The following is a 17,948-nucleotide window of genomic DNA, read 5'->3' as shown; positions in this document are numbered from 1 at the left end:
CCTCCCCCCCCCCCCAATATAGTGAAACCCTTATTTTTGCCACTTCAGACATTGTAAAAAAATAATTGATAAGAAGAAGAGAGAAGTATGAACGTAAGTTTGAAATAAAGTATTGAATGAATTTTTATAAAATTGAAACGCCTTTAAATAAGGCAAGTCCGACGTTGGGGTGTAGAATTTTTCTATGTAAAACGCAGTACAATACTACGTTTTATGTATTGAATTATTGTTATGTCAGTTCATTATACTCTGGGGGCAAAAACTAGAGTACAACGTAATTATTTAATGTAAAACGCATTATTATACTGCATTTTACAAATGTATCTTAATAAAACGCAGTATAGTACTGCGAATTACAAAAAAAATAATTTTTTAAGTAAAACGCAGTACTATACTACGAATTACTTTAACGGCAAAATTTCTGTTAAAGTAATTTACAGTATAATATTGCATTTTATTTATTTATGTAACTTTTTTTTAAAATAGTACAAAAGTGTTTTTTGTCCAAAAAATAATTAAAAAAGTTTCGGACTCCAATTTAGCATATTCTGTTTTATTAGGTGAAGACTAGGGAGACAAAATCAAAGACCATGAGGGCCTTCTACCTAATCTCTTTTTCTATTTGGATTACAGGGACAATTACGTCAACGGAACAGCAGACATAATTAGCGGGCAAACTTTTGTCCCACTGAAATAATGATAGCAATGGAACAAAGCTGAATTTAACACCAAAAAGTTCCATCATAATCCAGATTTGGGTTGGCATAACATAACAGTACAGTCAACTTGGTCATTCTTTATATAGTACTCCCTCTGTTTCAGTTTATGTGAACCTATATGATCCATTTCTAAATTTGGTAATAATTTAGCTTAAACTTATAATTTTATCTTTAATAAAAAGCTTTTATATTTACATAAATACTCTAAGCCCATTTTTGACTTGTTTAGAACCACAAATTCCAAAAGTTTTATTTTTTTTTTAAACTCCGTGCACAATTAAAATGATCCATTTCTAAATTTGGTAATAATTTAGCTAAAACTTATAATTTTATCCTTAATAAAAAGCTTTTATATTTACATAAATACTCTAAGCCCATTTTTGACTTGTTTAGAACCACAAATTCCAAAAGTTTTATTTTTTTTTTAAACTCCGTGCACAATTAAACGGGTTCACATAAATTGGAACATGGAATAACTTAATTTGACATTGTCAAGCACAACGCCTCTTGATTTTTCTAACATGCGACTTTGTCCTAAGTCCAAACAAACCGTCTTGAATTGCTGCTGTTCAACAAAGTACAAAACTATATAAAAACAAACTCTAAACCAAAAATGCATTTCCAATCCTCACATCCTAGTAATTATTTACACAGTAATCACAATTATAGTCCAAATTACATTTTTAATAACTACCACCAGAACTAGAAAAAGAAGAGTTGGGACCCAATGCAGTACATCAAAAGCTAAAAAAGCAAGTCAAAAAAAGATTTTAACCATGAAACATGATAATTGAGTCCCAAATCCCAGAATATGTGATAATTACACCTTTTTGTACTCGGTCATAATTCAGAACTCGGTTGAGTTGAGATTGTGAGTGGTTCTTCCGACTCGGTACTGAATCCGACTCACTCGTCCCTCCAACACTCCCTCCCAATCAACCTCTTCTTCGTCATCCTCCTCCTTGTACCTTCCTCGCATGGAAATCAACATCCTCTTTGCTTTCTCCCTCGCCCGCTCGCTCCCTCTCTCCACCACCGTCTGCAATATTTCCGCCGCCTTCGCCTCTTTCGCCAACCCCTTGAACCTCAGGCTACCATGACTCAGTGAGTAAAGAGCCGCCACGCAATTCTCCCGAGTTGACTCATCCAACTCACTCCCCTTTCTCAGTATTCCCACTAGTACCTCTACGGCGTTGGCGTCCAGCAACGCAGTTTTCCCCTCTTGACATACCGCCAAATTGCACACAACCAACACCACCCGACCCGCCATATCGCCGGATTTCAGCATTCCCAGAAGCGTACTCGCGGCTCCGAGTTTAATGAGCTTAGCCCGGTTACTTTGCACCAAGGTTAAATGATAAAGAGCCAATGCTGAGTCATGACGAGTCCGCTCAGTACCCGACCTCAGCGCGTGTAAAAGCGGCTGCAACGCACCTAACACTCCAATCGCCGTCTTGTTGTCATCTTCAAGAGCCAAGCTAAATATAGCGCCGGCTGCATGCTCCTGAGACTCCTCGAAGCCGCCTTTCAAAACATCAATTAACAGCGGAGTAATACCCGCCCTAACGATTCTTACTTTGTTGACTTCTGCCAGCGAGAGGTTGACCATTGCGGCGACGGCGTTCGTCTGAACACTGGCGTACCTTGAGACCATCAGCGGCTTCAGAGCCGATAAAAGCCGCGGCGTGCACAGTGAAACCCTAGCTTCCTCATCAGTTCTAGTGCTTTTCCTCAGTGAAATTACAGCTTGTTCCTGGTCATAAACATCTAATTTCTTGAACTGTACAACGTAATAATCATCTTCGGATGACGTGGAAGCAGAAGACGGGACTTCATCGGAGACTATAATCTCCGACGAAGTCGATTGCGACGACGAAGAGGAATAGCAGGAGGGACGAGTGGTAAAAGGGAGCAGCGGCGAGTTGTTAGCGATGACAGATTCTTCTGAGCTCGAAGGAGAGTAAAAGTGATGATTATTCCTTGGGGTCAGTTCAGAGGCGGCGTGAGATAAAAGCATAGGTGGATTTTCCGCTACGCTTTTAAGCAATTCCCTCTCTGAAACTCGTATTCTGGGATCTTCTTTGGTGGTCGAAACAGAAGAAGAAGGCACCAAAGTGCGAACAGTGGACTCGACGGCGTAATAATCGGGTGGCCGAGGCTTCTCCGCTCCAGACTTTTCACACCAGCTGAGAATCGTCGTCCTCAAAGCTAAATTAGGAATCACGTTAGAGAAATCAGGGGTTGAGCCGTTGGGAAGTTGGGGTTTAAACCCTAAATCTTTACATACTTGAACAGAAGTGCGCTCGAAAGTTTGGCCGGAAGACACCACAACTGGATCATACATCAAAGATCCATAAATGGGACACAAGAGTTCTTTTGGAGGATCCTTTTTATCGAATTTGGAGGAAGAAGAGGCTGAAGAAGAAGACCTGTAAATGAAGATTTTCCATCTGGATTTGCTATTTCCACCACCCATTTCCCCTTTAGCTTTTCTAAAAGGGGAATACATGGTGGTGAAAGACGAATAATAGGTAAAGCTGCAAAAGGATTAGATTTAATAGGTGAGGATGATGAAACAGAAGAGAAAAAGTCGGAGATTCATGTGGGAATTTTTGAATTTTAATTTACAAGATTCAGTTTTGATAGAGTCAGATTTCAGTAGGGGAATTGAAGATTGAGATACTTTGGAGTTTGGAGAGATTGACGTTTGTGTACACGAACTGAAAGAGTGATTCGGTATCCTATGCTTTTAGGGCTTGCTTCTGCAGTTATTTACTTAAGTTACCATTTGAGTGGTTTAAGATTTAGTCTAACATAGACAGCTCACTGTGCCATTTCATGTCCTTTTACAGCCTACCTTTATTTTGGTAGCTTTCCACCACTAATACTTCTCTTTGTTTCTTTCTAAATGCTTCTAGATCACAAGTTAAAAACACAATTAATATGCAAATTATATATAAACAACAACAACAACCCAGTGTAATTTCACTAGTGGAATTTGGGAGGGTAATGTCTATGCAGAGTTTACCCCTATCCTGAGGGATAGACATGCTGTTTTCAAGAGACCCTCGGCTCAAAATGGAAACAAGAGACGATATATTAGTACCATCAATAGAATCATAATAAAATAACAGCACTATAAGAAATACGAAACAAATGAAAAGTACAACAATAACTGGTAGATAAAGTCCTGCATCAATAGATAAACACAAGCATTCTAGAACTAAATCTTATCTAGCTAGTCTCACTCTGGTACTAATATCCAGGAAATTATATATAAAGATTTTGTAAAAATAATTTTACACTATTACAAGACTTAAAGAAATAATTATAAGTACTTGTTCATAAAAGGTAAAAATAGTTAGTATAAAGCGGTAGGTTATTTACCACTACAATTGTTATAGTTAAAAGAAATTGATAGTTCAAAATATTATACATGTCAATATATATTAAGTTATATCTTTTTCAATATTATTCAATTTTTATGAGGAAACAAATATCTTCTCTACGCTGGTGTAAAAAATAGAAAATGGAGAAATAAATAATGAAGTCAAAAAGATACTAGTTCAATGGCTAAGATTGCTAACTTATAAAAGTTGAAGGGCGTGCAGCATTTTTATCCATTTTGCAGTTAGCAATTTGTTGTGATTAGGGGTGGTAAACGAGCAGGTGGGGCCGGATATGAGCAGGTAAAAACGGATAAATTATTCGACCAGATCCATTTTTGAGACGGATAAAAATGAGTTTATCCGGCGTATAATATGGACCATTGCTTCTTAAATATGTTCACTTATGAGAGAATTTCTAGTCTTCCAAACTTGAGGAATCCCAATTTGAGGTTTTACAAATATAAAAGCTAAACACATTAATTATCCATTTGATTAACTATTTTCTAAGTGAATAATATAATTCTTTATTCATATTCGATCCATTTTTAAATGGTTTTTTATCCACCTTTAATTGTGATCAAATCATTGGTGCCCGCAACCGATTTACGTATGCTTTTCCTTCCCCCAAATCCGAATGGATCTACCAATGCATATTCTTATACTTCGAACAAATAAATTGGTATGTTTAGACGAGTGCTAGTGATTCCCAGTATGGGTTGATACATTATTAAGCAGAAGGCCCATACTGTGTCTGGTCAAATAATGCAACTTTTAAGAACTGTGTTAGCTTGCATTCTCATAGACTGAAGAGAGCTTAGCTAATTTCGGATAATACCTATTCTTAATTTGGATTATAATATGTGTGCTCTAATTACAACTAGTGTATCCCTTCATGTACTACTCAAACGCCACTACAAGAGAGATGTGTATGGGTCAAAATCAAACAAGAAATTCAATACGCAGAGAGGATTATCATGAGTGACCTACAAATCAATATGGGCATTTTGGCCGAGGTCGATCAGTGGTCAACAGAAGTAGCCGCTGAGTGGTTCATCAAGGTCGAGATCGAATAGCAAGGACAGAAGTAACGGCTAGTAAAGCTTTGGAACCAACAAGGGAATATTCAACGGAAATATTCTATGGAATATTCTATTGAATATTTCCTCTATTTGTACCTTTTAGGGTTCTTTGGGAATACCCCATATAAAAATAAGAAAAAAAGGCATGTAATATTCCATATGATAAGAACACTTTTGAAAAGTGAGCTCTCTAGATAATGACAAAGAACAACTTTCTGAAGAAATTCTATCCTTTTGTATTATCCATTGTCAATTCCATCAGATCCGAGAAAGTACCATATACTCTCTTATATTCTTGTCATTCATCATTGTCAGAAGAAATAATCATTCACCTCATTCAATATTGGGTGAATATTCCTCCTTATTTACATTTAGTGCCATTTATTGTATTTATTGCTTATCATTATCCTCATTCCATTAGCAACCATAATAATTAATGTGTATTGCATTAAATCCATTTTAACATGGTCCACACACTATTCACATAAATATATGTTAGATCCAAGATTATTATCTTTAACTAGGATTAGCCCTTTATCTTTTTACTTAATTAGTTTAACAAAAAGTTTTATACTTTTTGGTCAAACAATTTGGCGCCGTCTATGGGAATGTTCTAGTTAAAATATTAGTTTTCTCTAGATCTATAACACAAAAAAAATGCAAAAAACACTTCCTTGTGCACACAAATCTAACATGGCGAATAATGGAGAGGAAAAGAGGAAAGCAATAGCTGACCTCACTGCCAATCTCCTCAACACCATCAACGAAGTCGATGAAACGGAGGGTGAGGACGTAACACCAAATACATCTCCCTGGTGAAACAGCTCGCCCCCTCCTCATGGCAGCATCACAACCTTGCGCGTTAATGATACAGGTAACTACACCCTCACAGCCATTCCGATGAAGATGGAGGAGATGGATAACGAGAACAAAATGCTCTGTGACCAATGAAAGAGCATCAAGAAAGGGTAGACAAAATACCAGGCGCCCCAAAACTCTTACCAAAAGGGACACCGACCGGTTCGTATAGAAACCATACAGTGAAGAAGTTGCACCATACGCTATACCCACTATGTCACCGCAGTAAAAGGCAACGACCTCGCCAAAGAATAAGTTTCTTCCATATTACTGAAGAAGTTTGGCGAAACCCTCACCGGGGAAGCACTAACTTGGTATTCACAACTGCCTGCATGCTCAATTGAAATGTTTGAGGAAATGACCGACAAGTTTGTGACTACCCATATCGGGGCTAAAAAAAGCAGAGGTGAGGGTGAATGACATATTTGCCATCAAATAATCACCCGGTGAAGGACTAAGAGATTTCCTCGCCCGATTCTACCGTGTGAGGATAACCTTACCAAATGTATCAAAGGGAATGGCAGTAGCAGCTTTCCAGAACGGGTTAAACATGAATGGTTCAAGAGTGACCAGAAAATCATTAAACTGACTCATGAAACATCCCCCAACCACTTAGGATGAGATACAAAACGCTTACTCAACGGCTAACTTCAGTCCAAATGGAATCCAGGAAAGACCGAAGAAATGACAACAGAAAGGACCGTGCAGGCTCACGACCCAACCGTGAAAGACATCAACCAGATGTCAGAGCCGCCATCATATCACCTCCCCGTTATGGCGACGGCCCATCTAGGTTGCCAACAGGGACTCACCGAAGCGACTCCACTTCTATCTACTCACAATTTCTGTATTTCTCCTTTAGAAATAGTATACGCCCTAGAGAAGCTCAGCCCAAAAGTGAAATGGCCACAGAAAATGAAGTCCGTCCCAAACACCAGAATGTAAAACGCCCCTTTGCGAGTTCCATCAAGTATGGGTCCACAAAATCGAGGATTGAATTGCCCTTAGGAAAGAGGTCATGAACATGCTTCACCAAGGACATCTGAAGGAACTTTTGAGCGATCAAGGAAGGACAAATTTCGCTCGAGGACGCGAACAACATCAGGGTCCACCAAAACCACCCTCCCCAACTCGAACCATCCAAATGGTCATCGGAGGAGGTGACGAAGCGTCAATCGACGACGTAAAATTCACGACCACCCATAAGATGAAACGGTCAATTACTCATGAATGGTATGATGAACTCAAAGAGAGTATCATCTTCGATAATTCGAATACCCACCGTTTGGTCTTTCCTCATTATGACGCCCTTGTTATTACTTTATGCATCTTAGATATTGACGTAAAATGTATTATGGTTGATGATGGGAGCGGTGTGTGCATTTTCCACATTCAAGTTCTCGCACAAATGAAGTTCAAGTATAGGATAGTGCTACATTTTATCACACTAACGAGTTTTAATAATGCAGTTGAGCGGACATCTGGAGAAATCACGCTACCCGTCCTAGCCAGCGGTGTCGCCTTGGATACCATGTTCCACATCATGAACTAGGATACAACATACAATGCCATCATTTGTCGCCCCTAGATACACTCCATGAAAGCCGTCCCGTCCAGCTTGTATCAAGTCATCAAATTTCTCACTCCTTGAGGGGTGTTCAACATCCGAGGAGAGAAACGCACTACCTGAGAATGCTACCGTATCGCTTAAGACTGCACAGACACTCAACAATTAAAAGGCAAAGCAGAGGTTGCATAGCAATTAACAGGTTCAGGGTCAGGTGGTGACGAGGGGAAAGATATCATCAAGGACCCCGAAATCATAGAGGCCATAGGATCGACCGTGGAGGATCTCGACCTCGTACAACTAGACAAAGACAACCACAGCAAAAAGGCTAACATCGGCCATAAACTTCAAGAACCAGGTAAATTCCATCATTTTTAAGCTAACAACGTAGACTTGTTTGCCTTTTACCTTGCAGATATGCCGGGCATCCTGAAAGAGGTTGCAACACACAGGTTGAATGTCGACCCATTTTACCCCACCCCCCAATGCAGCAAGTTAGGAGGAAATTCAACTCTACAGTAAATGACATGGTCCGCGAGTAGGTTGAAAAAATGTTAGAAAATGACTCTATTAGAGAAACGAAGTACCCTCAATGGGTCGCCAACGTGGTCATGGTGAAAAAGAAGAATCGGAAGTGGCGGATGTGCGTAGACTTCACAGATCTTAACAGAGCCTGCCCGAACGATTCATTCCTACTACCCCATATTGACCAACTCATTGACTCAACAGCCGGGAACGAGCTATTAAGCATCTTGGACGCCTACTCGGGCTACAACCAGATCCTTGTGAAGGAGAAAGGCCAAGAAAAGACCACTTTCATCACTCACTAGGGGACATACTACTATAGAGTGATGCCTTTCAGATTGAAAAATGTGGGGGCGACGTACCAGAGGCTGGTGACAAAAATGTTCAAAGACCAGCTCGGCAAAACCATGGAAGTCTACATCGATGACATTTTGGTCAAGTCAAAAAGGAAAGAGGATCACATCGACCACTTGAAAGAGGCCTTCGACATACTCAGGCGATACAGTATGAAATTGAACCCCGAAAAATGTGCTTTCAACGTAACCTCGGTAAAGTTCCTCGGATTCTTGGTATCACAAAGAGACATCAAAGTTAACCCCAACCAAATCAATTCTATAGAAGGAATATCGTAGAACCTAACTAGTAAGAAACAAGTACAGAAGTTGACCGACCATATAGCCGCCCTGTGGTGATTCATCTCACGGCCCTCCGACGGATGCCATAAATTTTTCAGTGTACTCAAGAAAGACAATGGACTCCAATGGAACTCCGAGTGCGTCGAAGCCTTGAAAGAGTTAAAGGCGTACCTATCTTCACCTGACTGCTCACTAAGGCAGAAACTGGGGAACGTCTCCCCATCTACCTGGCCGTGTCCGAGATGGTCGTGAGTGCAGTCCTAGTCCGAGAAAACAAAGGAATGCAATCTACCATTTACTATATTAGCAAAACTCTGGTTGACGCTGAGACGAGGTATCCACACCTCGAGAAATTGGCCCTGGCTTTGGTCGTAGCTTTACGAAAGCTCAGACCCTATTTCCAGTGCCACCCCATCTCGGTAGTCACTACCTTTCCCTTGAGGAGTATTTTGCATAAACCCGAGCCGTCGGGAAGATTAGCCAAATAGGCTATAGAATTGAGTGAGCACGATATAACCTATCGTCCATGAGCAGCGATAAAGTCGCAAGTGCTCGCCGACTTCTACACAAAAATAATGCCTCAAGTCAAAAAGGAAGCCACCCGTACTTCTACCAAAATACACAACCTAAGGTTTTTGCATACCGATGGCGCCTCTAATGTGTCGGGATCGGGACTGGGACTCGTGCTCGAGGTCCCAATAGGCGAAGTAATTCTCCAGTCCATAAGATGCCCAGATATGACTAACAATAAAGCCGAGTACAAGGTCGTGATTGCAGGGCTAAAGCTAGCACTCAAGTATGGAGCAAAGTTCGTCGTCCTACGGTGCGACTCTCAGCTCGTCGTCAATCAAGTCATAGGTACTTTCCAAATCAAGGAACAAAGACTGCAAAAATACCAGGAATCTGCAGGCTGTTACTCCAATTCGACAAATGCCAGCTCGACCAAATCCCTCGAGCATAGAATATCAAAGCAGACGGCCTTGCCAAACTGGTAGCGGCTACTAAAAGTATAACCGGAGAAGGGAACATGGTCTAATAGGTTACAAGTACTTTTATCATAAGTACTTTGCTTTGTGTTTTGACGATGTAACAAACTTACTATCCAGAACCAGATAAGGAACCTGTTACACATTTACAAGACCTTAGGATCACAAGGTTCCAGGTTGGGATTCAGCGTGGGTTATGATTTAACTCTTCAGAGTGGAAGGAACAACGGAGGGAACAGGTCCTTACCAGTTCCCAAGGAGACTGTGCCAAGTCAACTCTCCAGTTGAAAAGTTGCTACCTACGCTACAGTGCAGGAACAGTGCTGCAGTCAACTTTCCAGGGAAGACTTTTTACCTACCTTGCTTACATCATTGTAAGTGATGTCACACACATATATATACAATCAAGGAAGGTAAAACATATTTACTTGAACTTTTCAGAAGCTCATTCACGTGACTATCTAGCAAGAAAGTTTCAAGTACTTCAAGAACAAAGAACAAATCAACTACGGACCAATTCCCACATCAAGTCATTATATGTCCTTAGTTGAGTTGTAACGTTGTAATAGTTCTTCAATTGTAATTTCTTTATAGCTTGTTTAGAAGCATTCTATAGGAACCCCTTTGTAAACCTTAAACCTGAGTGTTTGAGTCTTGACTAGAGTTAGTCATGTTGTAAAGTCTTTGTAATAGAGTTATTTCAAAGTGGCTTGTAATAGAGTATTACAAGTTAGTGAGGGATTAAGAGGTTAATTCCTAGATTGCATAGGTTGTAATCTAAAAGTTGCTCAGTAGTAAAGTTGAAATCCTACAAGGGTAGGTCGTGGTTTTTAATCCCGTTGAGCTGGGAATTTTTCACGTAAAATTCCTCTTGTCATTTATTTACTGTCGTGTATGTGTATACATTGTTGAATTTAATAGAGAACCTGGTTCTCTATAGAGTTTGGTGGACCCTTTGTCGCGCCCCTTTTTCCCTCCCCACGGAGAGAGGTCCGAGTTTTGACATTCCATGGGATGCAGTGACTCATTTCATTTTGGGGAATTGGGTATTTGAAGAGTCACCACCAAACGGATTATGGTGCATTAGGGCACCTAGAGTGATTAACTCTTGGGTTGGTTTGCATTATCAGATATTAGGGTAAGGGCTCGAGATAACCTCGAGGGAAAGTTGTTAGGCACCCCTCTTGGTCCACAACTGTGGGTCCCGACCAAACTTATATTTTTACAAATTAGTCCATACAAATAATTGAATCAAATAGGTGTAGTACGTTTGAACAAGTCAAGTAGTGAAATAAAGGTTGAACAGATTATGAAGAAAAGTTTAAACAAGGAGAAGGTTAGGGGGTAAAGAGGGGTCCTAGGTTGTTTATCCTACGGGATCACCCCACGCATTGTCCGGTAAACACTCCTCAATGAGGGGCTACACATGACATTAGCACGTAGTCATCATATCCCAAGTCTACCCTTCCTATCCCCTTAGTTGTCATGCAAAGCGAGTGTTGGTCATCGATTCCTATTGTGTGTTGCTACCCGTCCCTTCTTAATAGTCCCGGAGGGATTAGGACCTCTTCCTATAGGCAGCTCTAGACATACCCCTAAGGCTTAAAGGCAAAATTCTAAGGCGATAGTCAAAGAAAAGCAATTTACGACTTTCACATAAATAGAGCAATTAAAGACTTATAATTTCCTCCAGAAACAAGCATACATGCAATACGACTCAACCACAAATAAGGTCTTTAGCAATCAAAGTCCTAAAGTAGGATTTCTAAATGATTATGCAGGAATAAACCACTTTCAGATGCAGAAGTCACAACCTATTAGTTTCCTAGGATCTCTTTTAAAAGCTCATTAGGATTCATAAACGCTGAGTGACAAAAACAGTTTCTGAGCAGTGCAGGTTTTGAAAATGCCCTACGGCTTGCCTACATGCAGGACTGATACTTATGTTAATGCAGAAACAAGCAAGCTTTGAAATAATCTCTTTTAAACCTACAGGCAAGATATCTAATGAGATTACAACAGTTTTGAAAGGACTAATTTTAGAAATAAGAGTTATTGCCCGGTTTTGAGAAGTAAACTAGGCGAGGTACATTTGATCTATTAGGCTAAACAGAATTGCGAATTAGATCATGGTACTTAGGCGTATTACTCTTTCTAGTCAACTTGCAGTAACATATGAAAGGCTTGCTGAATCGCAATTACACCCTATAGGCATGGTATCTACACTTGAGTTGGTTTAAAACATGATGACTTGGAACCTAGAAACATGGTTTCTACATGACAAATGCAGGATTTAAGAACATGATTTGTATCTGATGCAAGTGACATTAAAAGTGAAGTCCTTATAGGCATGGTTTCTATTATGATGCAAATGGGATTGAAAGCGAAACCTTACAGGCATGCTTCTACTATGCAAATGCAATCAGATTCAACAAGAACAGAAACCCTATAGGCATGTTCTCTAGTGAGTGAGGCAAGCAGATTCGAAATTAAATCCTAAAGCGGGATTTCTACCCAAGTTACCACATAAAGTATACATCTACCCACCCTTTCACTAAATGCCCCAAATATCTGTTTATAAATTATTACAGGCCAACAAATGAATTACATAAGTGAAATAAAAATTAAGAAGTTATTCTATAAAGAGCCTGCAATCAGGCCATAGTTACCCAAAGCCTCCAATGGTCTTTCAATCCTTGTTTATATAGACAAATCAGAGTCTAGGTGCATCAAAGTTCCCTAAGGGCCTCAAGGACCCCAGGCAATGCTTACACCTAGAATTAATAGCCAAGCATTGAACCAGTGCAGTATGGAATACCAGCCTCAGTATGCCAGAGTTCCAAGGGTTCTCAAGGGGATCCCAAGGAAGTACACATACTAGAGGGGGCAGAACTTATTAACTAGGAGTAGAGTGAAAGTGCAGGACACATGTTTGAAAGGAGTTTGTTAAAAACTGGCCTGAAAGGTTCATTTTGAAAGCAATTAGTAATAGAGATGGTTGGAAGAAGTTGGATTAGTAAAACAAAGTTCAAACACTTCAGGGTAAGACCACACACAGCAAGTGAATGAATTCAGTAATCACACATGGGGTTAAGGGGGTTTGGGGATACATATACATTGACTGCAGACACCTGACCCCAGCAAGAGTATTAGGACTGGTATGAACATGCTCAATAGTTGGACACTGGCATAATCACAAACTAGTCATGAACACATAGAGAAGGGATATGGGATTTGGGATTCACAAAGTGGTAAGTGCACAGTAGGTAAAAGAATACAATTGTCCAGACATGCTTGAATCACACAAAGGGAATACATGAATTTAAAGGGAAGGGAATCATATCATCATGCTTAGATACAGACTTCACAACAAAACCACAAGTAAAAGCAGGCTAGAGATAAAAGAAACTAAAACAGGAATAGAAACATGTTGTTGTTGAGACTTTAAATTAAACTAGGACATACCAGTAAAGATAGAGGTAAGCAAAATGAAAGAACCAAGGTTTAAAAATGATTAGCCTTGGCTTGCAGCCGGCTAATAATAGTAGAATAACATAAAGTTTTTTAAGTAAGAGAGGGATTTTTGAATGCCAAGTCTCATGTCTTGTTAATGAAAGACTTAGGGTATTTATAGCATTGAAAATAGGTAGAAAGTAAGGTAACAAGTAAAGGTTTAGCACAATTATGGAAGTAATCACAATTAGAATCCAATTAATACAAGTACTCCCCTTTAATCAAGGAATTACAGCTTAAACAAATACCAACAGGGATAACCAAGGAAAGAAAATCAATTGAGAAAGACGGATTTTTACCATATAAGGTGTAGTAAAAGTATAGAGCATATGATTGAGTCTAAGTGCAAAATACACTAATTAAGGAAAGGATTCATCAAGAATGAAGCACCACATCAAATAAGGAAATGGAATCATCAACTTAAACAGCCGAGTAAAATTTTAGGGTTTTATAAAAAAATCTTGCAATCAAATCATAAATTAAGGAAATCAGGATCAATCAAGAAGGAGTCATGATTTTGTACTTCAACATATAAATAAAGAAGAATGAACAGGCGTAGCAGACATGCAAGGTCAGCCATATCGATAGAAAGAAGCAAGAGATGAGCAAACCACATGGACACAATCATATAGAAGTAACACGAGTAGGCTAGGGACTCAGTAGAAAAACTCATTCGAAGCATGGTAACCAACAGAAACTTAACAAAGTCAAGTAGTCGTGGCTCACACACAGAACCAGAGTGAAGAAAACCAATCTAACACACAGAAACAGGTAAAGAAGATCAGGCCAACACATAGAAACAAGTAAAGAAAATCTTCAAGAAATTAGGGATTTTTAACAGAGTTGAGTTAAAAAGCAGTAAGAACTTAGAATCGGTCAAGATAAACAAAGAAAAAGGTTTAATCATAAAGAAATCAGTCGAAACAGGCATAGAAAGAACTCCGAAAACCCTAGTTTCTCAAAGGGAGTAAAAAATGGTTTAAAGTAGAAGATCTTTCAGAAGAAAGCTCGAGAATAAGCAAGTCACAGAAGGAGATAGGCTTAAAGCATAAAAATAACATAGATCTGAGAGATTTCTAGAAGAGAGTTAGGGTTTCAAAAAGAAAACCAAGTAAAAATTAAAGGAACCTGTTGAAACTTCACCGATCATGACATATAAGGTGTGATTTTGCCCAAAATCACACCAGAGACCAATAAGTAACAGGAACAGAAACTCTAGGTCCAAATCGACATGGCCTAGGACCCTTGAGGGCCTTAGAGATGATGAGCAGGGTGATGAGAGACCCATTGGAGGCTTGGGTTTGAAAGGGTGGTCGTCGGAGATGACCGAAGAAGGAGGCGGTGAAAAGTTATTAGGGTTAGGTCGAGAGAGAATAGAGACGAGAACATCTGAGGGCGGCGCCCTTAGAAAAGTGATTAGGGTTAGGGGGTCTCTCAGAATTAAAAAGGAAAGGTTGAATGAGGGTCGTTGATCTAAGAGATCAACGACCAGGATTTAGGATGGCTTGGGTCGGGTAGACATGTATAGGATCTGGGTTGGGTGGTTTGGGTGTGAAATTGGGCTGGAAAGGGGTCCAATTTTGGCTATAATTGAAAGCCAAATTTGGCTGTTATTTAAATAACCAATTTCACCTATTTAATTTATAAAAAATAACAGGCAATCTCTGGAAAATAATAAGGCCCCAAAATGATTTCAAATACACAATTAACAATTTAAAAATACGAGATCTAATTTTATGCGTATAAAACATAATTAAATCTTAAAAGGGCTAATATTGCAATTATGTATAGTTTAGCTTTAAAATACTAAATGTGATTATAAAAATATATAAAAATTACATTTAGCCATATTTTGGCATAAATATAGAAATTAAATAGATGAATTATCAAAATAATAATTTTGGAAATAATTATTGGGAATTTTATGGATAAAAAGGGAGAAAATAAGTCAATTTAATCCCTTAAAATTATGGGAAAAATAATAAAACCTTGGACATGCTTATATATGCATATATATGCTATTTTGAAGGTAGTTATGCATATTTAAAATATATAGGAAAATTTGGGTATTAACAACTGCCCCTCTTTACCCGGGAAGGATAAAAGAGTTTACGGGTAAAGACATGATGGACAATTTTGTCTGGACGGGATGTTTTGAAAGACAGAGGCCGAGCTCCGGTTTCCGAGTTGCCTACATATCCCTGGTTTTATAGGAATCAGGCTATGTGTAGTTCCGGATCCATCGGCAAATTATACTGATGAAGCCATTTCAAGAATGGACGCAACATCTAAGGCTGGGTGAGTGAACGGTTTACAGGAATGATTAGGTTTGATATGGCTGAGGGAACTGGAGCGAGATCGCTCCTGCTGGGATAGCCGTTGCTCGCCGGTTTACCTGCAAATAGAAGCAATACAAGCGTATACTGTTCATAAATTTAAACATGATGCAAATTTCCGTTGGACTATGAATGTTGTCTTCGGACGATGAGGATGATGTCCTTAGACCATGACGTCCTGGGCCATGAAGCGTATGATAAGGGATTCGTAGGCCATGAAATGATGTTCTCAGGCTATGAGGATGGTTCCTCTGAACCATGACGCCTTTAAATAATGATATGCATAAGATTGAAAGAGATCCTCAGGCTATGACATGGTGTTCTCAGGATATAAAGATGGTGCCTCCGAACGATGACACCTTTGGATGAGATGGCAATATTTTGGCCCATGAAGGATGCAATAGTATGATGCGGACAAGACAGAGCTCAGTATTGCGAATTGAAGGGCAGAGTTTAGCCTGTAAGAGAAGCAAGATAAATAGTTCTTGAGATAGAGCTTAGTTTCGAAGAAAATTGGAGGCAGAGCTTAGCCTCAAAACGCAGAAAAGTAGCCTTATGCAAAGATGCGAATACAGATGGAGGTAGAGCTTAACCTCGGAAGGCAGAATGGTAGCCTTATGCAAATTGGAAGGTAGAAAAGTAGCTTTATGCAATATAGATACAGATGGAGGTAGAGCTTAACCTCGGAAGAAAAAATGGTAGCCTTGTGCGAATTAGAAGGCAGAATAGTAGACTTTTGCAATGCAGATGCAGATGGAGGTAGAGCTTAACCTCGGAAGGCAGAATGGTAGCCTTGTGCGAATTGGAAGGCCGAATAGTAGCCTTATGCAATGAAAATGCGGATGGAGGTAGAGCTTAACCCTGGAAGGTAGAATGGTAGCCTTATGCAAATTGGAAGGCAGAATAGAAGCCTTATGCAATGCGGATGCAGATGGAGGTAGAGCTTAACCTCGGAAGGCAGAATGGTAGCCTTATGCAGATTGGAAGGCAGAATAGTAGCCTTATGCAATACAGATGCAGATGGAGACAATGTTTAGTCTCGGAAGGCAGAATAGTAGCCTTATGCAAATTGGAAGGCAGAATAGTAGCCTTATGCAATGCAAATGCATATGGAGATAGCGTTTAGTCTCAGAAGGCAGAATGGTAGCCTTATGCAAGAAATAAGATAACAAATGATAGTATAGTTTTCTTAGCTAATAGCAGATTGCGGTATTGTGATTATTGGGAGCATTGTGACATACGGAACATCACTAGTGTGTGCTGATAGCAAATGTTGGCATGTGCAACGATTCTGAGAATCATATTCTTGAACAATGTTTGTCCCATGGGGGTACAGTATGTTTAATGATTTCGCGATCCTAGTGCCTGCATTCAAAGAAAAATCGTGAGTTTTGTAAGGTTAGTTCATATCCCCGCTAGCTTTGCTTGACTCGTTCGGATTTGATCTGGGAATACCATCTGTATTATTGGGGTAGCAGTTATAAACAAGCAGTTTCAATAATAAACACATGATTTTGTAAAAGTATGACATAAATTAAAAATAACTTTTAGATGAACCGACGACTGTGACGTAGTTCAGGACATTGCAACCTCTCCTACTACGGAATTTTGAGGGTCCTCCTAAAAATTCTACCCCAGTTTTATGTGTTGGCGTTTCTGACTGTTGCTCGTGTGGTGATCGACTGAAATTACTTCAGAATTTTGAGGGTCCTCCTCAAACTTCTGCCCCAGTTTCCAATTACGGGGGAAAATAAAAGTTTATTGCATTATGACCGAACCTATAGGGATGCCTACGTATCCCCTCTTAAACGGGAATCAGGTCAGGCGTAGTTCAATTTACAACATATAAGGAAAGCATAAAGATTACACATAGTAACGCTTGACTGCATCTGAATTGATCGACTTTGGCCAGACTTCTCCGTCCATTTATGTAAATATGAGGGCTCCTCCTATCAAAACCCGGTGGACCATGTATGGACCCTGCCAGTTGGGAGATAACTTCCCTTTGGCTTCATCTTGATGCGGAAAAATTTTCATTAACACCAGTTGTCCTGGTGTGAACTGTCTTAGCTTGACTCTTTTGTTGAAGGCTCTAGACATTCTGTTCTGATAGAGTTGACCATGGTAGACTGCATTCATTCTCTTTCTGTCTATAAGGTCTAGTTGCTCATAACGAATTTTTACCCACTCTGCATCGTCAAGCTCAGCTTCTTGTATGATCCTTAGGGAAGGAAATTCTACCTCAGCCGGAATGACAGCCTCTGTACCGTAAACAAGCATATAGGGGGTTGCCCCAGTTGATGTGCCGACTGTGGTGTGATACCCTAATAGAGAAAATGAT

The 17,948-nt window shown here is 39.6% G+C and overlaps 1 protein-coding gene across 1 annotated transcript; it reads right to left on the bottom strand.

Moving 5' to 3' along the window:
• Nucleotides 1-1,309: 1,309 nt before the first annotated feature.
• Nucleotides 1,310-3,527, bottom strand: LOC104229172 (U-box domain-containing protein 38-like). Its single transcript, XM_009781759.2, has one exon. The coding sequence runs from the start codon at nt 3,226-3,228 to the stop codon at nt 1,567-1,569; it is 1,662 nt and encodes a 553-aa protein (XP_009780061.1). The 5' UTR covers nt 3,229-3,527; the 3' UTR covers nt 1,310-1,566.
• Nucleotides 3,528-17,948: the final 14,421 nt, after the last annotated feature.

This window comes from Nicotiana sylvestris, chromosome 3 (assembly GCF_000393655.2).
Source record: "Nicotiana sylvestris chromosome 3, ASM39365v2, whole genome shotgun sequence".
NCBI lineage: Eukaryota > Viridiplantae > Streptophyta > Magnoliopsida > Solanales > Solanaceae > Nicotiana > Nicotiana sylvestris.
The sequence above is the reverse complement of the archived record's forward strand: the minus strand, read 5'-3'. Positions and strand labels throughout refer to the sequence as shown.